Here is a 24,839-nt window from a genome sequence, read left to right on the forward strand (position 1 = left end):
GGTTATTTATGAATGATTCCATAATAAATAGACTTGAGTGACAAGTGATCTCTCCTAGCCTCCAAATGGGGTTGTCTTCTGTTGGACCTTCTGGGCCTTCCAGACGATTTTCTTGTACTACAGTGGATGGTCTTACCCTGAATGCATAAACTTATATCTAAACCCACAAAATATGGACATTAATAATGTTTGGAGTATTTTATTTTACCCTTTTTGAATTTTTTTTTTTACCTTTTGGCACGTTCTGCCATGGTGATAAGATCAAGATGAAGGAGGCAAAACATGTGCGGGCATTCTTTCCGAATTATTGGAAAAGAGAAAACAATAGTTCAGTAATATTGCAACACATTGTTAAGAATGAAACTATACATTGTACTTAAGTCATTCAGTGAGCACATGGTAATAACTCTACACTGCATTGACAAAGTAATACCACAACAAGCACAATGAGAAACATGTGTGACAAACCACAAGGGAGGATGTTTACAGCAGAAGTTACCTGGAGGTGGAAGACATAGTTACAAAGAGAGAGAAGAATGCCTCAGACCCCCCTGCCAAATAGGAAGTAGATAAAACAAACCATATATGATCATAAAATAATTACTAAAAGGGTTTTTACTAGTGATGAGCGAGCACTAAAATGCTTGGGTGCTCGTTGTTCGAGCCGAGCAAATTGGAATACTCGGGTGCTCGGACCGAGTAACGAGCCCAATGTAAGTCTATGGGAAACTGGAGCATTTTTCAGATGGCTCCCCCCGGCGGTCTGCAGAGGGCCTAAAAATTGCCCAAATCGATGGGAACAGTGCTCAGATGACATGGGGACAGCATAGGGAAGCCCCCTGGAAGCATTTCTGACTCCCAGGTCACTTCTGTTAACAACGTTGTCAGAGGTATTACACCACTTTTACCGACTCACAATAAAAGATACCAAAACAAAACCAAAATAGATTTTCCTGGGAAATATGATAAAGAACTTCCTTTCCAAGGTAATGACTTGTACATAAGGCAAAATAAATAACCAAAAACAAACATTCTCCTCCACACCATGGGCTATGTTCACAAGTAGCGTTTTTGATGCGTTTTTGCACTTTTGAATTGCTTTCAGCCAAGACAAATGCATTCACCAGGAAATGTCATTTTAACATTTTACACCCTTATCTGGCCATGAGGTGTGTGACACATCATCAGACACATCCTGTTTCATTTATGATGGAGGGACTCTGAAAGTCACAAAGCCTATTTTTATAGGGACATTAGGCGGCCGGCCCTTACTATTCTTAAAGGGCCAGCAGTCGGCCCTCGCTGTTGTTAGAGAGCCATCAGCCGGCTATGCTTTGTTGTTCCCATTATTAACGATAACTGTTGTTTCGTATGCAGTGACTGCAAGGGCTGCCAAAAATTTGAACACAACCCAATACCCCTTTGAAGAGACATAGAGGAGGGTCTCAGTAAAAAAAATGTTCCCATTATAAAGGAACGGGTCTCCTATAGTGGTAATGCCTATGCTGTGACTGCAAGGGCTGCCAAAATTTGTGAAAAACCCCAATAACAATTTAAACATACATACAGCTGGACCACAGTAACAACATGTTCCCGTAAGAAAGGAGAGGGTCTGCTATTCAGTTATAGGGTATGCAGTGAGTCTAACGTCTACCAAATTTTAGAAAAAAAAACACTAACAATTTAAAGACACATACAGCTGGGCCACAGTAACGAGTACGACATGTTCACATTAGAAAGGAGAGGGTCTGCTATTCAGTTATAGGGTATCAGTGAAGCAACGGCCGCCAAAAATTTGGAGGAACTCCAATGCCCCTTGCGAGAGACTTAGAGGTCGGAGGGCCTCCTGCAAAAAATGATCCCATTATTAGGAAGCGTGTCTCCCATACTGTTTGCCTATGCAGTGAAGCAGCGGTTGCCAAAAATTTGGAGGAACTCCAATGCCCCTTGCAAGAGATGCAGAGGTCGGAGGGTCTCCTGCAAAAAATTCCCCCATTATTAGGAAGTGTGTCTCCCATACTGTTTGCCTATGCAGTGAAGCAACGGCTGCCAAAAATTTGGAGGAATTCCAATGCCCCTTGCGAGAGACTTAGAGGTCGGAGGGCCTCCTGCAAAAAATGATCCCATTATTAGGAAGCGTGTCTCCCATACTGTTTGCCTATGCAATGAAGCAGCGGTTGCCAAAAATTTGGAGGAACTCCAATGCCCCTTGCAAGAGATGCAGAGGTCGGAGGGTCTCCTGCAAAAAATTCCCCCATTATTAGGAAGTGTGTCTCCCATACTGTTTGACTATGCAGTGAAGCAACGGCTGCCAAAAATTTGGAGGAATTCCAATGCCCCTTGCAAGAGACGTAGATATGTTCATATGGTACATATGGTGGTGATATGGTGGTGGAGGATGAGGATGCGGAGAAGGAGGAGGACAAAAGCAAATAGACAAAATCAGGACTCATATACCCATGTCTGGGTGTGAAGACAGAGGTGTATGGGAATAGAGTTAGACCTTCCAAAAAAAGACACTGTATTTGAGTTTATGTTACGTTGCTATGATTCGATGGTGTTGAGAATCTGCCTGTCAGCATTTTCAGTTGACAGGCGGATGCTCCTATCGGTTATAATTCCACCAGCAGCACTAAAAACCCGCTCTGACAAAACGTTAGCGGCAGGGCAGGCCAGGACCTCCAAGGCGTAGAGAGCCAGTTCATGCCACGTGTTCAGCTTGGATACCCAATAATTATAAGGCACAGGGGAATCATGGAGTACGTCAGAAAGGTACTCCCTCACCATCTTCTGAATCTTTTCCTTCCTTGGGAGAATACCCCACGCCTCAGGGCCTGTGCGATGGGAGGGTCTGAGAAAACTGTCCCAGAACTTAGACAGTGTTTCCCTGCCTCTGCTGGATTGCATTTGTGTCTCTCTTGCCTGTACTCCTTGGTTGTCCAACGAACTGTGACCTCTGCCGCCAGCGTTTTCATATGGGAATTTTTTAAATAATTCCGCCACAAGGGCCTTCTCGTATTGCCCCATTTTATTAGGCCTTTACTGCAAAGGAGTAAGAGACAGAAAGTTCTCCTTGTAGCGTGGGTCTAGAAGTGTCACCAACCAGTAATGACTGTCACCCAAAATTTGGACTACGTGAGGGTCACGGGAAAGTCAGTGTCACGGGAAAGGCAGTGTCACATAAACTCAGCCATGTGTGCCAGACTGCAAAGAGGCAAGACTTCTGTGTCCTGACCAAGAGGACGACTGATCACTGTTATGATCTGCTACAGGGACTAAGGAAAGACAGGAGAACTGTCCCTACAATAGAACTTAACTAGATCCCTACGATGTAACGGGGAACCTGATCCTGCGATCAGACCCGCTAAAGTCCTCGGCTAGTCTGAACGAAGACCTATAGATGTGAGGGAGGGATCCCTACAAGAACTAGGGACTGGGATAAGTTGGACACCTCCTAGCAGAAATAGTAGCAGTCAAAGACAAACACACAACAAAAAGCATAGAGGTCAGAAGACCTAGCAAAACTAACAGTGAACGGCAACAGAGCACCAAGCTAGCTCAAGAGTAGTAAATACAATGAAGTCCAGCAAGACCAGGAGGGCGGAGCCGGATTAAATAGGCAAAAATGGTCATGTGACCAGCAAACTAAAAAAAACCTAACAGGAGAGTTCTAACAGTACCCCCTCTTCTAAGAGGATCCTCCGGATCCCCTAGGCCCAGGCTTACCAAGAAACCTCCTGTGAAACGCTCTGACAAGTCTGGAAGCAGAAACATTATCCGCCCTCACCCATGAGTTATCCTCAGGTCCGAAGCCCTTCCAAGCGACGAGATACTGCAAACTCCCTCTATACCGTCTAGAATTTAGGATGCGGGAAATTTCATATTCCCCGTCCTCCACCACCGGAGGAACAGTGGCAGAGGCATCACCATCAGACACATCAGCTTTTTTCAACAGAGAAACATGAAACACCGGGTTAATCTTCCAGGATGTAGGAACCTCCAACCTAACAGCAGATTGGTTAACTATCTGAAGCACCTTAAAGGGCCCTACGAACTTGGGACCCAATTTTTTAGAAGGAATCCTCAATCGCAGATTCTTAGAGGACAACCAAACCATGTCACCAACAGCAAACAAAACCTCTTGCCGTTTCCTATCAAAGTACCTCTTAGATTTTTTGTTAGCCTCCTGAAGATTACCACGCACATCCGTCCAAACTCTCTCCAAATCACCGGAAAAACTCTCCTCCTCAGGCACAGCCGAAACCAATTTGGAGAATGACCCAAAAGACGGATGTCTCCCAGAACAACAAAAAAAAGGCGAACACCCAGCAGAAGAGGATGTATGGTTGTTAAGAGCAAATTCAGCAAGTGGCAGAAACTCAGACCACCCCTCTTGATTGTCTGCCACAAAACAACGCAAGAACTGCTCAACATCCTGGTTCTTCCTTTCTGTCTGGCCATTAGACTCAGGATGATATCCAGATGAAAACGACAAATGAACTCCCAACCTGTCACAAAAGGCACGCCAAAAACGAGCCACGAACTGAGGTCCCCTATCAGAAACAATGTCAGTAGGAACACCATGTAGTCTGACAATTTCCTTGACAAAGGCCTTAGCGAGTGTCTTAGCGCAAGGCAGTTTGATGAAGGGAACCAAGTGACACATCTTGCTAAAACGGTCCACGACCACCCAGATGACCGTGAAACCTTCAGAGGGGGGAAGGTCAGTAATAAAGTCCATAGCCAGATGTGTCCAAGGTGCACTAGGAACCTCCAGAGGGCAAAGCAACCCCGCAGCAGGAGCATGCGAAGACTTGGATCTAGCACACACAGTACATTGGCGCACCCACTTAATGACTTCCTTCTGCCATCCAGGCCACCAAAAACTGCGACCCACAAGTCTCTTGGTCTCAGAAATTCCTGGATGACCTGCCAACCGAGACTCATGACACTCAACAAACAAATCTCTCCTAAAGGTCCTAGGCACAAACAACCTCCCATGGGGAGTGTTAGATGGGGCATTCTCCTGAGCTTTAAGAATCTCATCCTCCAAAACGGAGTCCAAAGCAGCAATCACAACACCTTCTTGTAAAATGCTCTCCTCTTCCTCCTCAACACCGACCATGGGAGAAAAGCTGCGAGACAAAGCATCCGCTTTAACATTCTTGGTACCCGGGATGTAAGTAACGGAAAAATTAAACCGCGAGAAAAAAAGTGCCCACCTAGCCTGACGGGCATTCAAGCGCTTGGCAGCATCAAGATAGATCAGATTTTTATGATCAGTGAAAACCTGAATGGGAAATTCAGCACCTTCCAAGAGGTGACGCCAGTGTTCAAATGCGAGTTTAATCGCCAGCAATTCCCGATTACCAATATCGTAATTAAGTTCAGTCTCAGAAAATTTTTTTGAAAAAAAGGCACAGGGATGTACTCCATCCTTGTTTTCCTGAGACAACACCGCACCGACCCCCACCGAAGAGGCATCAACCTCAACCAAAAACGGCTTAGTCACATCAGGCTGCATAAGGATGGGAGCAGAGGTGAACCTCTCCTTTAGAAACACAAAAGCTTCAATGGCCTCAGAAGTCCACTGAACCGCATTAGCACCTTTCCTGGTGAGATCGGTCAACGGTTTGACAATAATAGAAACATTTTTTATGAATTTTCTGTAATAATTGGCGAAACCCAAAAACCTCTGTATCGATTTCAAACGAATAGGCCTAGGCCATTCCTGCACAGCTTGAACTTTAACCGGGTCCATCTCAAAACATTCACTGGAGATAATGTAGCCCAAAAAACTAATTCTCTGTACAGCGAACTCACATTTCTCCAGCTTAGCAAAAAGCGAATTGTCCATTAATAACTGTAATACCTCACGTACGCTCCGCCAATGAGACTCCAGATCAGGCGAATAAATCAGAATGTCATCCAAATACACAACCACATTTTTGCCGATTAAAGGTCTAAGGATGTCATTAATAAGATTCTGAAAAAATGCTGGAGCATTGGTGAGACCAAAAGGCATCACCAGATTCTCAAAATGACCCACAGGAGTGTTAAAAGCAGTCTTCCATTCATCACCCTCCTTCATGCGCAACAAATTGTATGCCCCCCGGAGATCAATTTTAGAGAACCACTTGGCCCCCACTAACTGGTTAAATAAATCAGGAATCAATGGCAGTGGGTAAGGATTGCGTACAGTAATTTTATTAATCTCACGAAAGTCCAGACAAGGACGTAAACCGCCATCTTTTTTTTTTACAAAAAAAAATCCAACAGCCACAGGAGACTTGGAAGGCCTAATGTGACCGGCGGCCAAGCTTGTCTATATGTATTCCTCCAAAGCCTTTCTCTCAGGAATAGTAAGATTAAATAAACGACTTTTAGGAAGAGTCGCTCCAGGAACAAATTCAATGGTACAATCATAGTCTCTATGGGGAGGCAAAATTTGTGACTCCTCCTCAGAAAAAAACTCTCCAAAAATCCTGAATAGGTACAGGCAATTCCCCTTTATCCACAGCAGCAATACGTCCGTTACAACACTTGTCATAACACTTAGGGCTCCAGGACTTAATTTCATTGGTAGACCAATCCAGTACAGGATTGTGCAATTTTAACCAGGGTAACCCCAATATTACTGGAGAAGGCAAATTATCCAATACCACCAAATCCAAATTTTCTTGGTGAATACCATTAATAGTGAGGGGAAATTCACAGACCTTATGAGTAACACTCTTCAAGGGAGAGCCATCAACAGAAACCACAGCAATAGGGGATGACAAAGTTTTAGGTTCTAATCTAAGTTTTTCCAAGAATCCCCCATCAATCACATTCAGAGTAGAACCACAATCCACAAATACCCGAAATTCAATTAATTCATCCTGAGCAGCAGTAGTGGCAGATAGGAATACTCCCTTAGAATTTAAACAGGCAATACGGGCATAACTGACCATTTTTTTTTCTTTCTTCAAACGAAGCACACAGTTCTTAATAAAATGACCAGAATTTCCGCAATAGAAGCACAAGCCTTCAGAAAGCCTGCGATCTTTTTCCTGAGAGCGGGGTGGCATCGCCCCAATCTCCATCGGCTCTCCATTGTCAGCACAGACCCTCTCAAGACTCGGAGCTGACATAGCAGAGGATTTGCTCTCATTAACCCTTGCACGCAGTCTCCTGTCCACCCGTATAGCTAATTGCATAGCCTCCTGCAAGTTTCCAGGTGTGGGATAAGCAATCAGTAAATCCTTAACACTTTCACCTAGCCCTGCAAGAAACAAGCTTTTCAAATCTGAATCGTTCCACCCCACCTGGGCAGACCACTGACGGAAGTGAGAACAATATTTTTCCACATTACCTGATCCCTGCCTCAAACGTCTCAATTCAGTCTCAGCTGATGAGACACGATCAGGATCATCATACAACAAACCCAAAGCAGAAAAAAAACTATCCACTGATCTAAAGCACGGATCACTAGGTTGGAGAGAGAAGGCCCATCCCTGAGGATCTTTGCGCAAAAGTGACATTATGAACCCTATGCGCTGTGATTCATCACCAGAGGATCCGGGTCTCAAACGAAAATACAATAAACAAGCATTTTTAAAAGAAAAAAAATCTTGTTGTTCGCCAAAAAATAAATCAGGCAGACGTACCTTTGGTTCCACAAAATGTGCTCCAGAACAGCTACTCACGTGTTGTTGGAGCTTGGCCACCTCCAGAGAGAGTCCCTGCAAGCGTTGAGCCAAATCTTGAACCGAGACCATGATGGAAAACTGGAGGTCTTTCCTTAGAGAAATTTTTTTTTTTTTCTTTTAGGGCTGAACTTACTGTTATGATCTGCTACAGGGACTAAGGAAAGACAGGAGAACTGTCCCTACAATAGAACTAAACTAGATCCCTACGATGTAACGGGGAACCTGATCCTGCGATCAGCCCCTCTAAAGTCCTCGGCTAGTCTGAACGAAGACCTATAGATGTGAGGGAGGGATCCCTACAGGAACTAGGGACTGGGATAAGTTGGACACCTCCTAGCAGAAATAGTAGCAGTCAAAGACAAACACACAACAAAAAGCATAGAGGTCAGAAGACCTAGCAAAACTAACAGTGAATGGCAACAGAGCACCAAGCTAGCTCAAGAGTAGTAAATACAATGAAGTCCAGCAAGACCAGGAGGGCGGAGCCGGATTAAATAGGCAAAAATGGTCATGTGACCAGCAAACTAAAAAAAAACTAACAGGAGAGTTCTAACAATCATGCTGTCCTACTCCTCCTCTTCCTCCTTCTCCCTGTCCTCAGGCCATCCACACTGAACAGACGGTATGACAGTTGTGTAGGTAATACCGTCTATAGCGTAGGAAACTAGCTCCTGTCCTTCCTCCTCCTCCTCTTCCTCATTGTCACCCAATCCACGTTGGGATGAGATGAGGCTGGGCTGTGTGTAATCACCCTGTATGGTTCCTTGCTCCATCTCATTGTGCTCTGCCTGCAATGCATCCTCTTTGTGAGCAGAGAGTGTTTCAGAAGACAGAGAAGCGGGATGGTGACGCTAATTATGGTGTCATCGCCGCTCACCATCTTGGTGGAGTCCTCAAAGTTTTGGAGGATGGTACAAATGTATGACATCCATGTCCACTCCTGAGGTTTTATGTGTGGAGTCTGACCTGAATACCGACGGCCTTGTTGATGCTGATAGTCAAAAACTGCCCTCTTCTGCTCACAAATCCTTCCCAACACCTGCACTATAGAGTTCCAATGCGTGGGAACATCGCAGATCAGTCGTTGAGCTGGAAGCTGAAAACGCTGCTGAAACACGGCAAGGGCGGCGGAAGCTGTAGCTGACTTTCTAAAATGGGCACACAGGCGGCATACTTTGACAAGCAGATCCGACAGATCCCAGTAGGTTTTGAGAAACTGCTGATCCACGAGGTTAAGTACATGGGCCAGGCATGGTATGTGTGTGAGCTCGCCTCACTTCAGAGCCACCACCAGGTTCTGGCCATTTTCACACACGACCATGCCTGGCTGTAGGGTCATCGGTGTCTGCCACAGATCTGCCTGCACTTTCAGAGCTGTCCACAACTCTTCAGCATTGTGCGGTTTGTCACCTAAGCATATTAGCTTCAGCACAGCCTGTTGCTGCTTGGCCGAGGCAGTGCTGCAGTGCTTCCAGCTTGCGACTGTGTTCATTTCGGAGGAGGAGGCTGAAGAGGAGGAGGTGCAGGAGCTGTAGAATGTGGGGGCAACCTGATTAACCCAGGGCCCGCAATCCTCGGCGTCGGGAGGACTTGTTTCGTCCCAAAGTCCGACTGGATCCCAACTTCCACTATATGAACCCAGTGTACCGTTCCTGCCCACAAGCACTTGTCCATGTGTCTGTGGTTAGGTTGACTTTCCCAGTAACTGCGTTGTTGAGGGCACGTCTAATTGTGGGACACGTGCTCGTGTAATGCGGGGACGGCACACCAGGAGAAATAGTGGTGGCTGGGGACCGAGTACCAAGGGACGGCTGCCGCCATCAGGTTGCGGAAAGGTTCCGTCTCCACGAGAATAAAAGGCAACATTTCGAGCGCAAGCATTCGCAAAATGTGTGAATTTAGTAGTGTGGCCTGTGGGGCGTTGGCTGCGTGTTTGCGCTTGCGTTCCAAGGACTGGGGTAGGGACAACTGAACGCTGCACTGGGACAAGCACGTGCACGTGCTTGCTGATGGTGCTAGTTGAGAGTGTTCAACGACAGGTGCAGGGCGGGAGGCATCTTGGCATGCGCCATGGACAGGGGATTGGCATGCACGCACAGCAGTGGAACAAGCAGTGGTGTCACCCGCCCGCAGACACTGTTGCTGGACACTGGGGTTCGGCCCACTTAGTCGAGTGCTTTGTTGCCATGTGCCTGATCATGCTGGTGGTGGTCAGGATGCTAGTTTTGCTACCCCTGCTGATGCTGGCCTGGCAGGTGGTGCAAATGGCCTTTTTGGGTTTATCTGCAGCGTCTTTAAAAAATAACCAGACTCGGGAAGACCTAACAGTTGTACTGGCAACTTCCGTCGTGTTGGCGTTACGAGGAACGCTTTCCCGCCTTGTGTCTGCGGCCACCACACTGCTTCTTCCTGCCTGTTGTGGTGCTATGCCTCCCTCCCCCTGTGTGCTGTTGTCCTCGCTCTGTATGCCCCTCTGCCAGGGTGGATCAGTTACTATATCATCCACCAACTCGTCTTCCACTTCCGCACCCTGGTCCACCTTCTGACTTTCTGGCAATTGTGTCTCATCAACATCATCATCATCCACCTCTTGCGACAGTAATTGCACTTTTCCACCGTCGCCTTCGTGTGACCGTGGCTGCTCCAATATTTGGTCATCGCTACACGCGTCCTCCTCTTGACTCGCTTGAAGCTGGGCGTGCGAGAGGTCCGAATCTACAAATGGAAAAGTGAACAGCTCTTCTGAGTGTCTAAGTGTGGGATCAATTGTCTCCGGGCACTTGGCATGGTGGGAGGAAGGAGGATCAGGGTGAGGAATATGCGGTCCAGACTCACGGCTACTGAGACTTGACCGTGTGGAAGACAGGGTAATGGTGGTGGTGGTGGTGGCTAAGAGACTGGAAGCATTATCTGCTATCCAACCAACAACATTTTGACACTGCTCTATGTTCAATAGTGGTGTTCTGCGGTCCCCTAGTAATTGGGACAGAAAGGTCGAGCGACAAGATGTAGGTGTTTGTTGGGGCACAATTTCAGCTTGCCTGCGGCCACGTCCTCGGCCTCTACATGCACCATCACCATCACGTCCACTTCCCCGTCCCTTGCCACGCACCTTGCCCATTTTTAACGTAGGACAATATTTTCCACGCTCACGAGAAATGGCTGATTTTGGAACTCAGTCATATGTAATACGTCTGACAGAGAACCACAGTTTTAAATAGCAGGACTGTAATTTGCTAATACTATCCTTCACAGACACCTAGTGTGGATAGCTTGACCAACACACTGCAACGGAATCAAAATGGAAGAAATGTCTGATTTTGGAACACTCTTATAGGAGTTATGTCTGACAGAGAACCACGGTTTTAAATAGCAGGCCTGTAATTTGCTAATACTATCCTTCACAGAGACCTAGTGTGAATAGCTTGACCGACACACTGCAACAGAATGGAAAAGGAGGCCAAGATTTTCCATGTTCAGTTTAAATTTCTGGATTTTTATCACTAAAATATGGAACAGATCTGGCTTTATTCTGCAGTGAGAACAAGTAAATTGAGCAGAAAAATGGTGTACTCTGGATTGTTTTTTAAGCAAATAACCAGGATTAAGATAAAAAAAAAAAAATTCCCTGGCCTCTGATATCTGTCTACAAATATCTGTAAGAACAGCAGCAGCAGAAACGTTCAATGGACCCTCTTGCACTATATGCACTGCAGTCTGCCACATACACTGCAGTCTGCCACATAATTCCTGCTATCACCACTATATGCAGCTGGATTAGTCCTCAGAAGGACTGTTCGTTCATATGGATATATATATATATATATATATATATATATAATGTTGTGGAATACCTATACTAACTATGAAGAAGCGAATCTCTACTTTCAGAGGCTCCTCCATAACATCCTAGCTCACCTTTGGTCCTGTAAGATGACTGAGATAGAGTTATAGGTGAAGGCGAGGTATCTAGCAGTAATCACCCTACGGAGGTATGTTGACGATAGGGGGTGAAGGCACATGACACAAGCTGAAGTTCAAAACTTTATTCACTCGGAGGTTCTATAAACTTCACGGTCACACAATACTGGTCCAGTCTCTTGGCAGTTTCAGCAATTAAAGGCACAATGGCTCGATGGTGGGGCTTGCTGAATTTCATTTTATGACACTTTATCTAGTTTAGTCTTCTTTGTGGGGAGGTCCTTTTTACTCTACCTCACTGTGCACCCCCAAAATGTTAGGCCTCATGGTCTCTGGCACCTCCATTTCTTGGCTCACAGCAACACACTTGAACCGTAGCTGGCAAATCGGAACCGCCTCTTTCTTGGTTCTACAATGGTAGACTGAAACCTGGACCATCTCCTAAAATTGTCTGGTCCATGAATTTGGCCTCAAACCACTGGACTGGGCTTTAATACATGTGGATGCCCAATTCCCCTTGTTGCCAGAATTTTTCAGTTTTATGGAAAGGCTCCCAACCAAAGAGGTTTTCCCCATTTAAGGACTATTGCTCCAAAGCTCGAGAATGTAAAAAAAAACAAAACAAAAATTCTAATTAATACTCACCTTCCCGGTGATGGGTCTGTGTCTCTGCTCCAATGTTTGATCGGCTGCTTAACGATGTCACATTAATCACTGATCTGAGCATTGACGTCCTGTTGACAGTGCTGCAGACAATCACTGAACTCAGCAGCCCTGCCAATGTAGAAGGCACAAGCCACTGAGCTCAGTGATTGGCTGCAGCCTTGTAAACGTGGTATTACCACTTAAGTCAATCAACAAAAAGCGGCATAGGGTGAATAAAGGCTCAGTTTGTTTGGGTTTTCCACACCCTTTTGAGCAATAATCTTTGAAAGGGAAAAACCCTTAAATGCAACCGCACACACACTACTCCTAACAGTCCTCATTGTGGTAGACCCGGAGCCATGATTCGTGGTTCAAGGAGGTGGATACTGTCTTGTAGTGAGCTTTTCCATATTGAAATCTCCGCACAGTATTATCAAATATTTTTTGACCAATTTGAACCATTTTTAGCATTTGTGTTAGATTGTAAATAATAATATCACGCTGATTTCTTCTGCATATACAGGGTTCGGGAAGCTTCCGGTTCCCAACAATGTCACCATGGAGTCCGTCAACTTTAGGAATATCTTGCGATGGAATCGTCCAGCTGACCTCGGGAATAACGTGAAATACAGCGTGCAATATAAAATGTAGGTGACATTGCAGTGATTGCTTTTTATGATTCTTCTTGTCATATAAATGTACATTGTGTAGCACTTTACCCCAGCTGCTTCAGAACCTCTTTTAGAAAAAATAGTGGGTGCCTCATGCTAAAGAGAGTTTACAGACCCTGTTATAATAAAAGGGAAGCTTCAGTATCAGTCACTATTAATTGATGCACATAAACTATATTTCCCCATAAGTGCAGCTTTTAGAGAAATTAAAACCTTGAGCAACAAAAAAAATTCTTGTCTCGTTGGACATTTTCCAGTTCAGTTGTAAAAACTGACTCCTTTATAAATTGATGGCAGCAACATATCTCAAAAATTGTCCACCATTGTATGGCATCCCCCTCCTCTTCTAACAACACTCTGTAACATCAGGAAATGATGGGGACAATTGATGGAGTTTTGGGAGAGGAACGTTCTTTCCTTCTTGCCTGATGTCGGATTCTCGCTGCTTCACAGTTTGGGGTCTTTGCCAGATCTTTTGTTTCATAATGCGGCAAATGTTTTCTATTGGTGAAAGGTCCGAACAGCAGACGGCCGGCTCATCATCCGAACCCTTCTTCTGCGGAGCCATGCTGGTGTGATGGAGGCAGTATGTGGTTTACCATTGTCCTGCAGAAATATACACAGCCTTTCCTGAAATAGAAATTGTCTGGATGGGGCACATGTTGCTCTATAACTTCCATATAATGCTCAGCATTGATAACGCCTTTCATGTGCGCGCTGCCCCTGCCATAGGAGCTAATGCCCCCCATATCATCAGTGTTGCAGAACTGTTCACTGATAGCAAGCTAGATGTTCCCTCTCCTCAATAACAAGCTGGATGGTCCCTCGCCTTGACAACAAGCTGGATGGTCCCTCTCCTCGATAACAAGCTGGTTGGTACCACTCCTCAAGTACAAGCTGGATGGTCCTTTTCCTCGATAATAAGCTGAATGGTCCCTCTGCTCTTGAGTCCGCAGGACACGGCATTCATGGTTTCCATAAAGAATTTCATATTTTGATTCACCCGACCACAGGCCAGTTTTCCATTTTGCCTCCGTCCATTATAAATTAGCTTTGGCCCAGAGGAGAAGGCAGCATTTCTGGATTGTGCTGATATTTGACTTCTTCTTTGTAGTATAAAGCTGTAACGTTCATTTGTGGATTGTACGACAAACTGTGATCAGTCAATGATTTCTGAATTATTCCTCAGCCCATGCAGTGATTTGTATGGCTGAATCATGCCTGTTTCTAATGCGGCTCCACCCGAGGGCCAGTAAATTACGAGCATCCAATATTGACTGTCGCCCTTGTCCCTCAAGCACTTGGATTTTCCCAGAATCTCTGAGTCTTTTGATGATATTATGTCCTGTAAAAGGTGGGATATTCAAAGTCTGCAATTTTATATAAAAGAACATTTTCCTGAAATTGTTCCACAATTTTTAGACGCAGTTGTTCACAAATCGGTGACCTCCGACCATCTTTGCTTCTGAGAGACTCTGCCTTTCTAACATGCTCTTTTAAAATTGACCATCCAGCTGTTTTTCATTAGAACCACTTACTTTTTCAGCCTTTTGTTAACCCTCCCACAATTTTTTTATGATGTGTTGATGTCATCAAATTCTAAATTAGTTAATTTTTTCAAATAAAATTAAAAAATGGCCAATGTTCACCTCCTGATCTGAGTTCTATGTTCTGTTGTGAATAGAATATGGGTAGAAGACATTTCAAAATCATTGCATTATTTTTTTCCTTTTATTTTTCTATCTATCTACAGTGGGTACGGAAAGTATTCAGACCCCTTTAAAATTTTCACTCTTTGTTTCATTGCATCCATTTGGTAAATTCTAAAAAGTTATTTTTTTCTCATTAAAGTACACTCTGCACCCCATCTTGACTGAAAAAAACCTGAAATGTAGAAATTTTGCAAATTTATTAAAAAAGAAAAACTGAAATATCACATAGTCATAAGTATTAAGACCCTTTGCTCAGTATTGAGTAGAAGCACCATTTTGAGCTAGTACAGCCATGAGTCTTCTTGGGAAAAATGCAACAAGTTTTTCACATCTGGATTTGGGGATCCTCTGCCATTCTTCCTTGCAGATCCTCTCCAGTTCCATCAGGTTGGATGATGAACGTTGGTGGACAGCCATTTTCAGGTCTTTTCAGAGATGCTCAATTGGGTTTAGGTCAGGGCTCTGGCTGGGCCAGTCAAGAATTGTCACAGAGTTGTTCTGAAGCCACTCCTTTGTTATTTTAGCTGTGTGCTTAGGGTCATTGTATTGTTGGAAGGTGAACCTTCGGCCAAGTCTAAGGACCAGATCACTCTGGAAGAGGTTTTCATCCAGGATATCTCTGTACTTGGCCGCATTCATGTTTCCTTCAATTGCAACTAGTCGTCCTATCCCTGCAGCTGAAAAACACCCCAATAGCATGATGCTGCCACCACCATGTTTCACAGTTGGGATTGTATTGGGCAGGTGATGAGCAGTGCCTGGTTTTCTCCACACATACCGCTTAGAATTATCACCAAAAAGTTCTATCTTCGTCTCATCAGACCAGAGAATCTTATTTCTCATAGTCTGGGAGTCCTTCATGTGTTTTTGAGCAAACTCTATGCGGGCTATCATATGTCTTGCACTGAGGAGAGGCTTCCGTCGGGCCACTCTGCCATAAAGGCCCGACTGGTGGATGTCACGCTGTCTCTGTGTACAGGAGGTAGGGGACCTAAGCTGACCCTAAGCTGGGGCCCTGACTAATCCCTCTACCTGGAGGTACTGTTAAAGGTACAGAGGTCCAGGCCGCCAGCGTAACCCCTACCTCCTGAGGATCCCTGCACCTAAGTAATCTAGTCCTGAGAAGGACCCCGATCACAACAAAAGGGGACAGGTAATAATATGCCAGCACTCAGTACTTAGACGAACGAGACAGTACAAGGGTAAAACCAAAACCACCTTGCATACAAAAACTACACAACAACAACAGAGGGAACACCAACGGGAAAGGAGATAAATGATAAAGCGAGGAAGGGAAAAACCACTCCAAATACACTTAGCTCTGAAACTCCAAATACCACGATCCGCTCTGTTAGTCTGCATGAAATGGTTTCACCGACAACTTCCCTAACAGATCAGCAGACATATGAAGGAATCTCAATACTGCAGAATTGATTGCAGCTGGGCAAGGCTGGACCTTGTCTAGCACAAAGAGAGAGAGAGTTAACTCCCTCACTGCCGAAAAGCACAAAACACCAAAAACTCAGCTGCGAGAAGTCAGGCTGTGCAATCGTGACGATCTTCGTGGCGACACAACCATGACAGTACCCCCCCCTTCTACGAGGGGCCTCCGGACCCTCAGGGCCAGGTTTATCCGGGTGAGTCAGGTGGAAGGCCCGAATTAACCGGTCTGCGTTAATATCTGACACAGGAACCCACATCCTCTCCTCAGGACCATACCCCTTCCAATGAACCAGGTACTGAAGGGACCGACGATTAAAGCGTGAATCGATGACCTTCGATACCTGGAACTCCAAGTTACCATCGACCACCACTGGAGGCGGAGGTAAAGGTGACGGTATCACCGGCGCCACATACCTCTTAAGCAACGATCTGTGGAACACGTTGTGAATTTTAAACGTAGGGGGGAGATCAAGACGGAATGCCACCGGATTAATTATAGAACTGATCCTGTACGGCCCGATGAACCTGGGACCCAGTTTCCAGGAAGGAACCTTAAGTTTAATATTCTTAGTAGACAACCATACCAGATCGTTCACACTTAGCTCCGGACCAGACACTCTCCTCCTGTCAGCCATACGTTTGTAACGGTTCCCCATAGTACTCAGATTATTCAGTACCCCTCTCCATACAGAAGCGAGTGATGACGAAAATCGTTCCTCCTCAGGAACCCCCGAAGAGCCCCCTCTACTGAAAGTACAAAACTGGGGGTGAAAACCATATGCCCCAAAAAACGGGGACATACCAGTGGACTCGCTCCGCCTATTATTAAGAGCAAACTCTGCCAGAGGTAAGAAAGAAGCCCAGTCCTCCTGGTTCTCTGACACAAAACACCGGAGATATGTCTCCAAACTCTGGTTCAGACGTTCCGTCTGACCATTGGTCTGGGGATGAAAAGCCGATGAGAACGACAAATGCATCCCCCGCCGAGTACAAAATGCCTTCCAGAACTTGGACACAAACTGAGACCCCCGATCCGACACCACATCGGAGGGTACCCCGTGAAGCCTCACAATCTCCCCAATGAACACCTGCGCAAGAGTTTTAGCATTAGGAAGAGCAGGAAGAGCGATAAAATGTGCCATCTTGCTGAACCTGTCTACTACAACGAGAATGACAGTTTTACCCGAAGACGGCGGGAGGTCCGTAATAAAGTCCATAGACAGATGAGTCCAAGGACGCTCCGGGATCTTCAAAGGTAAGAGGGCCCCAGACGGATGGGTATGTGGGGTCTTAGAGCGCGCACAAACCCCACAGGATGCAACAAAAGTTACCACCTCCTTATGTAAGTTAGGCCACCAAAACCGACGCGAGAGGAGATCCACAGTTGCTTTACTCCCTGGGTGTCCTGCTAAAGCTGAGTTATGGTGTGCCTCGATCACCTTTTGTCGTAGCTGATCTGGAACAAACAGTCTCCCTGGAGGTCCAACAGGGGCGTCCCCCTGAGCCTCCAATACCTCCTCCTCAAGCTCAAAGCATACTGCCGACACCACCACCCCCTCTTGAAGGATAGGAACCGGGTCATCCGTATTCCCGGCCCCAGGGAAACTACGAGATAAGGCATCCGCCTTCACATTTTTTGACCCAGGACGAAACATAACGACAAAATTAAACCTGGTAAAAAACAACGACCACCTGGCTTGTCTGGGATTCAGACGTTTTGCGGACTCCAGATAAAGCAGGTTCTTGTGATCGGTGATGACGGTGACCGGATGGACTGCCCCCTCCAAAAAATGGCGCCACTCCTCAAAAGCTAACTTAATGGCCAAGAGTTCCCTATTGCCGACATCGTAATTCCTCTCGGCGGACGACAATTTTTTAGAGAAAAAGGCGCACGGATGCCACTTACCAGGGGACGAACCTTGTGACAACACTGCTCCCACCCCTACCTCGGAAGCGTCTACCTCTACAATGAATGACTGTGACGCATCAGGTTGAATGAGTATGGGTGCCGAGGCAAAACATTTTTTCAAGGAGGAGAAAGCTTGACAAGCCTTGTCAGACCACCTAGAAAAATCCGTACCCTTTTTTGTCATGTCAGTGAGAGGTTTAACCATGGACGAGAAATTACAAATGAACTTCCGGTAATAATTAGCAAACCCCAGGAAACGTTGTAGTGCCTTAAGATTCTCAGGCAGATCCCACTCAAGAACTGCCCGCACTTTCCCAGGGTCCATACGAAAACCAGACGCTGAAACCAGGAAACCTAAAAACTGGAGTTCCTGTACGGCGAACACACACTTTTCCCATTTAGCATACAGTTTATTATCCCGCAAGATCTGTAACACCTGCCTAACGTGCTCCTGATGAGACACCAGATCAGGCGAGTAAATTAAGATATCATCCAGATATATGACAACAAACTGTCCAACCAGGCGGCGAAAAATGTCATTAACAAAGTGTTGGAACACCGCCGGGGCATTAGTCAGACCGAATGGCATGACAAGGTTCTCATAATGCCCCTCCGGAGTGTTAAACGCCGTCTTCCACTCATCCCCCTCCTTCATTCTAATCAGATTGTACGCCCCCCTGAGATCCAACTTAGAGAACTATTTGGCGCCCACGATCTGATTAAAGAGATCGGGAATAAGTGGGAGCGAGTACGGATCTCGGACCGTAATCCGATTAAGTTCACGGAAATCCAGGCAAGGGCATAGGCCTCCATCCTTCTTCTTCACAAAGAAGAACCCCGCGGCCACCGGGGAAGATGAAGGTCTAATATGCCCCTTAGCCAGACTTTTAGAAATATAATCCTTCATGGCCTGCCTCTCAGGACCAGAAAGGTTATACAACCTAGATTTAGGTAACTTGGCCTCAGGAAGCAGTTTTACAGAACAGTCATACTCGCGATGAGGAGGTAGTTCCTGACACCCTTTCTCCGAGAATACATCCTCAAAGTCCACCAAAAATGGAGGTAAGACCCTGGCATTGATCGAGAATATGGGGATGGGTTTAGCCAACTCACTCAAATGCATACCTTGAACCCGGGCAATCCGAGCGTCCAGCAGATTAGCCCCGGCCCCACTATCTAAAAGAATAGATATCTTCTCAGTTCTCGTACCCACCACCACCTCCGCCGATACGAGAAACTGAGATGACCCTAGGGACGAAATACCTACTCCCAGATTGCCGTCCACCACACAACCTGGGATTAAAAGTTTTCCGACGACTCTTTACTCTGCAAAGGACGGGATGGACACCCCCCAATAAAATGTCCCTTTCTCCCGCAGAAGAAACACCTTCCAGTCTTGTGGTGTGCCACCGGTCCCCTCCCCCGAAATGATGTCCCTCCTAATTGCATAGGCTCCTCTGGACTGACCAGGGGAACCACCATATGAGGGGACCTTGTAGGAGGTGGAGTCATCACAGGGGGTGGAGTTATCCCGCACCTCTCCCGAAGCCGTCTGTCAATGCGAATAGCAAGGGCCATAGCGGCTTCCAGTGACGCGGGAGAGTCATACTGTGCCAACACATCCTTTAATTTGTTGGATAAACCTTGACAAAACTGGCTCCTAAGAGCTGGGGCATTCCACTGGGTGTCAGTGGCCCACCTACGGAACTCCGAACAGAATTCCTCCGCCGGACGATCTCCCTGCTGGATCCTACGTAACTTAGATTCAGCAAGGGAGATCTGATCCGGGTCATCCTATACAAGACCCAGAGCAGCAAAAAACCTATCCACTGACTGGAGAGCCAGGGAGCCCGGGGGAAGAGAGAACGCCCAAGATTGTGGGTCCCCTTGTAGGAGCGAGATGACAATTCCCACCCTTTGTTCTTCACTCCCCGATGACCGAGGCCGCAGCCGAAAGTACAACTTGCATGCCTCCCGGAAAACAAAAAACTTGTCCCGCCCCCCCAGTGAACCTGTCAGGGAGAGCTACTTTAGGTTCTGGTCTGGCTTGCTCCTGGGGATGCAAAACCTTGGACCTAACGTCCGCCAGCTCCATGGACAACCTCTGCAACTGCCAAGCTAGACCGGCTACTGGATCCATGGTAGCTGGAGAAAATCTAAGTGGTCAGTGAAAATGTCACGCTGTCTCTGTGTACTGGAGGTAGGGGACCTAAGCTGACCCTAAGCTGGGGCCCTGACTAATCCCTCTACCTGGAGGTACTGTTAAAGGTACAGAGGTCCAGGCCGCCAGCGTAACCCCTACCTCCTGAGGATCCCTGCACCTAAGTAATCTAGTCCTGAGAAGGACCCCGATCACAACAAAAGGGGACAGGTAATAATATGCCAACACTCAGTACTTAGACGAACGAGACAGTACAAGGGTAAAACCAAAACCACCTTGCATACAAAAACTACACAACAACAACAGAGGGAACACCAACGGGAAAGGAGATAAATGATAAAGCGAGGAAGGGAAAAACCACTCCAAATACACTTAGCTCTGAAACTCCAAATACCACGATCCGCTCTGTTACTCTGCATGAAATGCTTTCACCGACAACTTCCCTAACAGATCAGCAGACATATGAAGGAATCTCACTACTGCAGAATTGATTGCAGCTGGGCGAGGCTGGACCTTGTCTAGCACAGAGAGAGAGAGTTAACTCCCTCACTGCCGAAAAGCACAAAACACCAAAAACTCAGCTGCGAGAAGTCAGGCTGTACAATCGTGACGATCTTCGTGGCGACACAACCATGACAGTGGAGGACTGCAGTGATAGATGACTTTGTGGAACTTTCTCCCATCTTCCTACTACATCTCTGGAGCTCAGCCACAGTGATCTTGGGGTTCTTCTTTACCTCTCTATCCAAGGCTCTTCTCTCATGATTGCTCAGTTTGGCTGGACGGTCAGGTCTAGGAAGACTTCTGGTGGTCCCAAACTTCTTCCATTTAAGGATTATGGAGGCCACTGTGCTCTTAGGAACCTTGAGTAATGCAGAAATTCTTTTGTAACCTTGGCCAGATCTGTGCCTTGCCACAATTCTGTCTCTGAGCTCCTTGGGCAGTTCCTTTGAGCTCATGATTCCCATTTAGTCTGCCATGCCCTCTGAGCTGTGAGGTCTTATATAGACAGGTGTGTGCCTTTCCAAATCAAGTCCTATCAGTTTAATTAAACACAGCTGGACTCCAATGTAGGAGTAGAACCATCTCAAGGAGGATCACAAGGAAATGGACAGAATGTGACTTAAATATGAGTGTCTGAGCAAAGGGTCTGAATACTTATGATCATGTGATATTTCAGTTTTTCTTTTATAATAAATTTGCAAAAATGTCTACATTTCTGTTTTTTTCAGTCAAGATGGGGTGCAGAGTGTACTTTAATGAGAAAAAAATGAACTTTTTAGAATTTAACAAATGGCTGCAATGAAACAGAGTGAAAAATGTAAAGGGGTCTGAATACTTTCCGTACCCACTGTATTTATCTATCCTATCTATCCTTCTATTCCATGGTAATCTTCTATGAAAGTATATATTATATTGACATTTTCTTTGGTATATAATGGTTTTGCTCTTGATGTGATTTGCATCACATTTGCTTCTGGCTGCTGTACATAATGTGAAATTTATTTTCCAGGGACCTGATTTCTAACAGGGATCATTATAAGAATATATGTAAAAGGACACATAAGCAGCAGTGTGATTCCTCCATTATTACATACAAGTCCTATGTGCGAGTAAGGACGGAGCTAAATTCCAAAAAATCTGATTGGGTGACTATTCATTTTGACCCCGACAATCAAAGTAAGTCTTTCCTATCTATCTTGAATCAATCAAGGTACGCGGTCCATTTCCAGGCACATCAAAGCAAATACATTGTAATGTATTTTTTTCTGCCATGCACTTCCCACATAATACCACCGTAGACTACTAAGACAATACTCAGTACTACCACATATAGTTCACAAAATACCACCACAAAGTACTAATACAACACTGCCATATACAGCCCCCATAATACCACCATAGAGTACTAATACAATACTGCTATATACAGCCCCCATAATACCAATATAGAGTGCTAATACAATACTGCTATATACAGCCCCCCTAATACCACCATAGAGTACTAATACAATACTGCTATATACAGCCCCCATAATACCACCATAGAGTACTAATACAATACTGCTATATATAGCCCCCATAATGTCACCATAGAGTACTAATACGATACTGCCATATACAGTCACCATAATGTCACCATAGAGTGCTAATACAATACTGCCATATACAACCCCCACAATACCACCATAGAGTGCTAATACAATACTGCTATATACAGCCCCCATAATACCACCATAGAGTACTAATACAACACTATATACAGCCCCCATATTACCACTATAGAGTACTAATACAATACTGCCATATACAGCCCCCATAATACCACTATAGAGTACTAATAGAATACCGCTATATACAGCCCCCATAATACCACCATAAAGTACTAATACAATATTGCTATATACAGCCCCCATAATACCAACATAGAGTACTAATACAATACTGCTATATACAGCCCCCATAATACCACCATAGAGTACTAATACAATACTGCCATATACAGCCCCCATAATGTCACCATAGAGTACTAATACAATACTGCCATATACAGCCCCCATAATACCACTATAGAGTACTAATAGAATACCGCTATATACAGCCCCCATAATACCACTATAGAGTACAAATACAATACTGCTATATACAGCCCCCATAACAACACCATAAAGTACTAATACAATATTGCTATATACAGCCCCCATAATACCACCATAGAGTACTAATACAATACTGTTATATACAGCCCTCATAGTACCACTATAGAGTACTAATACAATACTGCCATATACAGCCCCCATAATACCACCATAGAGTGCTAATACAATACTGCCATATACAGCCCCCATAATACCAATATAGACTGCTAATACAATACTGCTATATAAAGTCCCCATAATACCACCATAGAGAACTAATACAATGCTGCCATATACAGCCCCCATAATACCAATATACAGTGCTACTACAATACTGCTATATAAAGTCCCCATAATACCACCATAGAGTACTAATACAATACTATATACAGTCCCCATAATACCACCACAGAGTATTAATACAATACTGCTATATACAGACTCATAATACCACCATAGAGTACTAATACAATGCTGCTATATACAGCCCCCATATACCACCATAGAGTACTAATACAATACTGCTATATACAGCCCCCAAAATACCACTATAGATTGCTAATACAATACTGCTATATACAGCCCCCATAATACCACCAAAGAGTACTAATACAATACTGCTATATACAGCCCCCATAATACCACTCTAGAATACTAATAAAATACTGCTATATACAGCCCCCATAATACCACTATAGAGTGCTAATACAATACTGCTATATACAGCCCCCACAATACCAATATAAAGTGCTAATACAATACTGCTATATACAGCCCCCATAATACCACCATAGAGTACTAATACAATACTGCTATATACAGCCCCCAAAATACCACTATACATTGATAATACAATACTGCTATATACAGTCCCCATAATACCACCATAGAGTACTAATACAATACTGCTATATACAGCCCCCATAATACCACTCTAGAATACTAATACAATACTGCTATATACAACCCTCATAGTATCACTATAGAGTACTAATACAATACTGCCATATACAGCCCCCATAATACCACCATAGAGTGCTCATACAATACTGCTATATACAGCCCCCATAATACCAATATAGAGTGCTACTACAATACTGCTATATACAGCTCCCATAATACCACCATAGAGTACTAATACAATGCTATATACAGTCCCCATAATACCACCATAGAGTACTATTATAATACTGCCATATACAGCCCCCATAATACCACCATAGAGTACTAATACAATGGTGCTATATACAGCCCCCAAAATACCACTATAGATTGCTAATACAATACTGCTATATACAGCCCCCATAATACCACTATAGAGTGCTAATACAATACTGCTATATATAGCCCCCATAATAGCACCATAGAGTGCTAATACAATACTGCTATATACAGCGCCCATAATACCAATCTAGAATACTAATACAATACTGCTATATACAGCGCCCATAATACCAATCTAGAATACTAATACAATACTGCTATATACAGCCCCCATAATACCACTCTAGAATACTAATACAATACTGCTATATACAGCCCCCATAATACCACTATAGAGTACTAATACAATACTGCTATATACAGCCCCCATAATACCACTATAGAGTACTAATACAATACTGCTATATACAGCCCCCATAATACCACTATAGAGTGCTAATACAATACTGTTATATACAGCCCTCATAATACCACCATAGAGTACTAATACAATACTGCTATATACAACCCCCATAATACCACTATAGAGTATTAATACAGTACTGCTATATACAGCCCCCAAAATACCACTATACATTGATAATACAATACTGCTATATACAGTCCCCATAATACCACCATAGAGTACTAATACAATACTGCTATATACAGCCCCCATAATACCACTCTAGAATACTAATACAATACTGCTATATACAACCCTCATAATACCACCATAGAGTGCTCATACAATACTGCTATATACAGCCCCCATAATACCAATATAGAGTGCTAATACAATACTGCTATATACAGACCCCATAATACCACCATAGAGTACTAA

The 24,839-nt window shown here is 44.7% G+C and overlaps 1 protein-coding gene across 2 annotated transcripts in view; it reads left to right on the plus strand.

Annotated features, from left to right (window-relative positions):
• LOC141237463 (interleukin-10 receptor subunit beta-like) overlaps positions 1-24,839 on the plus strand; it is a 59,780-nt gene that overhangs the window by 2,238 nt on the left and 32,703 nt on the right. For both annotated transcript variants that reach the window (XM_073668344.1, XM_073668343.1), the window contains exons 2-3: positions 12,781-12,904; positions 21,667-21,833. In XM_073668344.1, coding sequence (XP_073524445.1) covers positions 12,781-12,904; positions 21,667-21,833 — 291 coding nt within the window. The remainder of the gene's footprint in view (positions 1-12,780; positions 12,905-21,666; positions 21,834-24,839) is intronic.

Source organism: Phyllobates terribilis, unplaced genomic scaffold, assembly GCF_046119375.1.
Source record: "Phyllobates terribilis strain yellow unplaced genomic scaffold, ASM4611937v1 Scaffold_2__4_contigs__length_985480577, whole genome shotgun sequence".
Classification (NCBI taxonomy): domain Eukaryota; kingdom Metazoa; phylum Chordata; class Amphibia; order Anura; family Dendrobatidae; genus Phyllobates; species Phyllobates terribilis.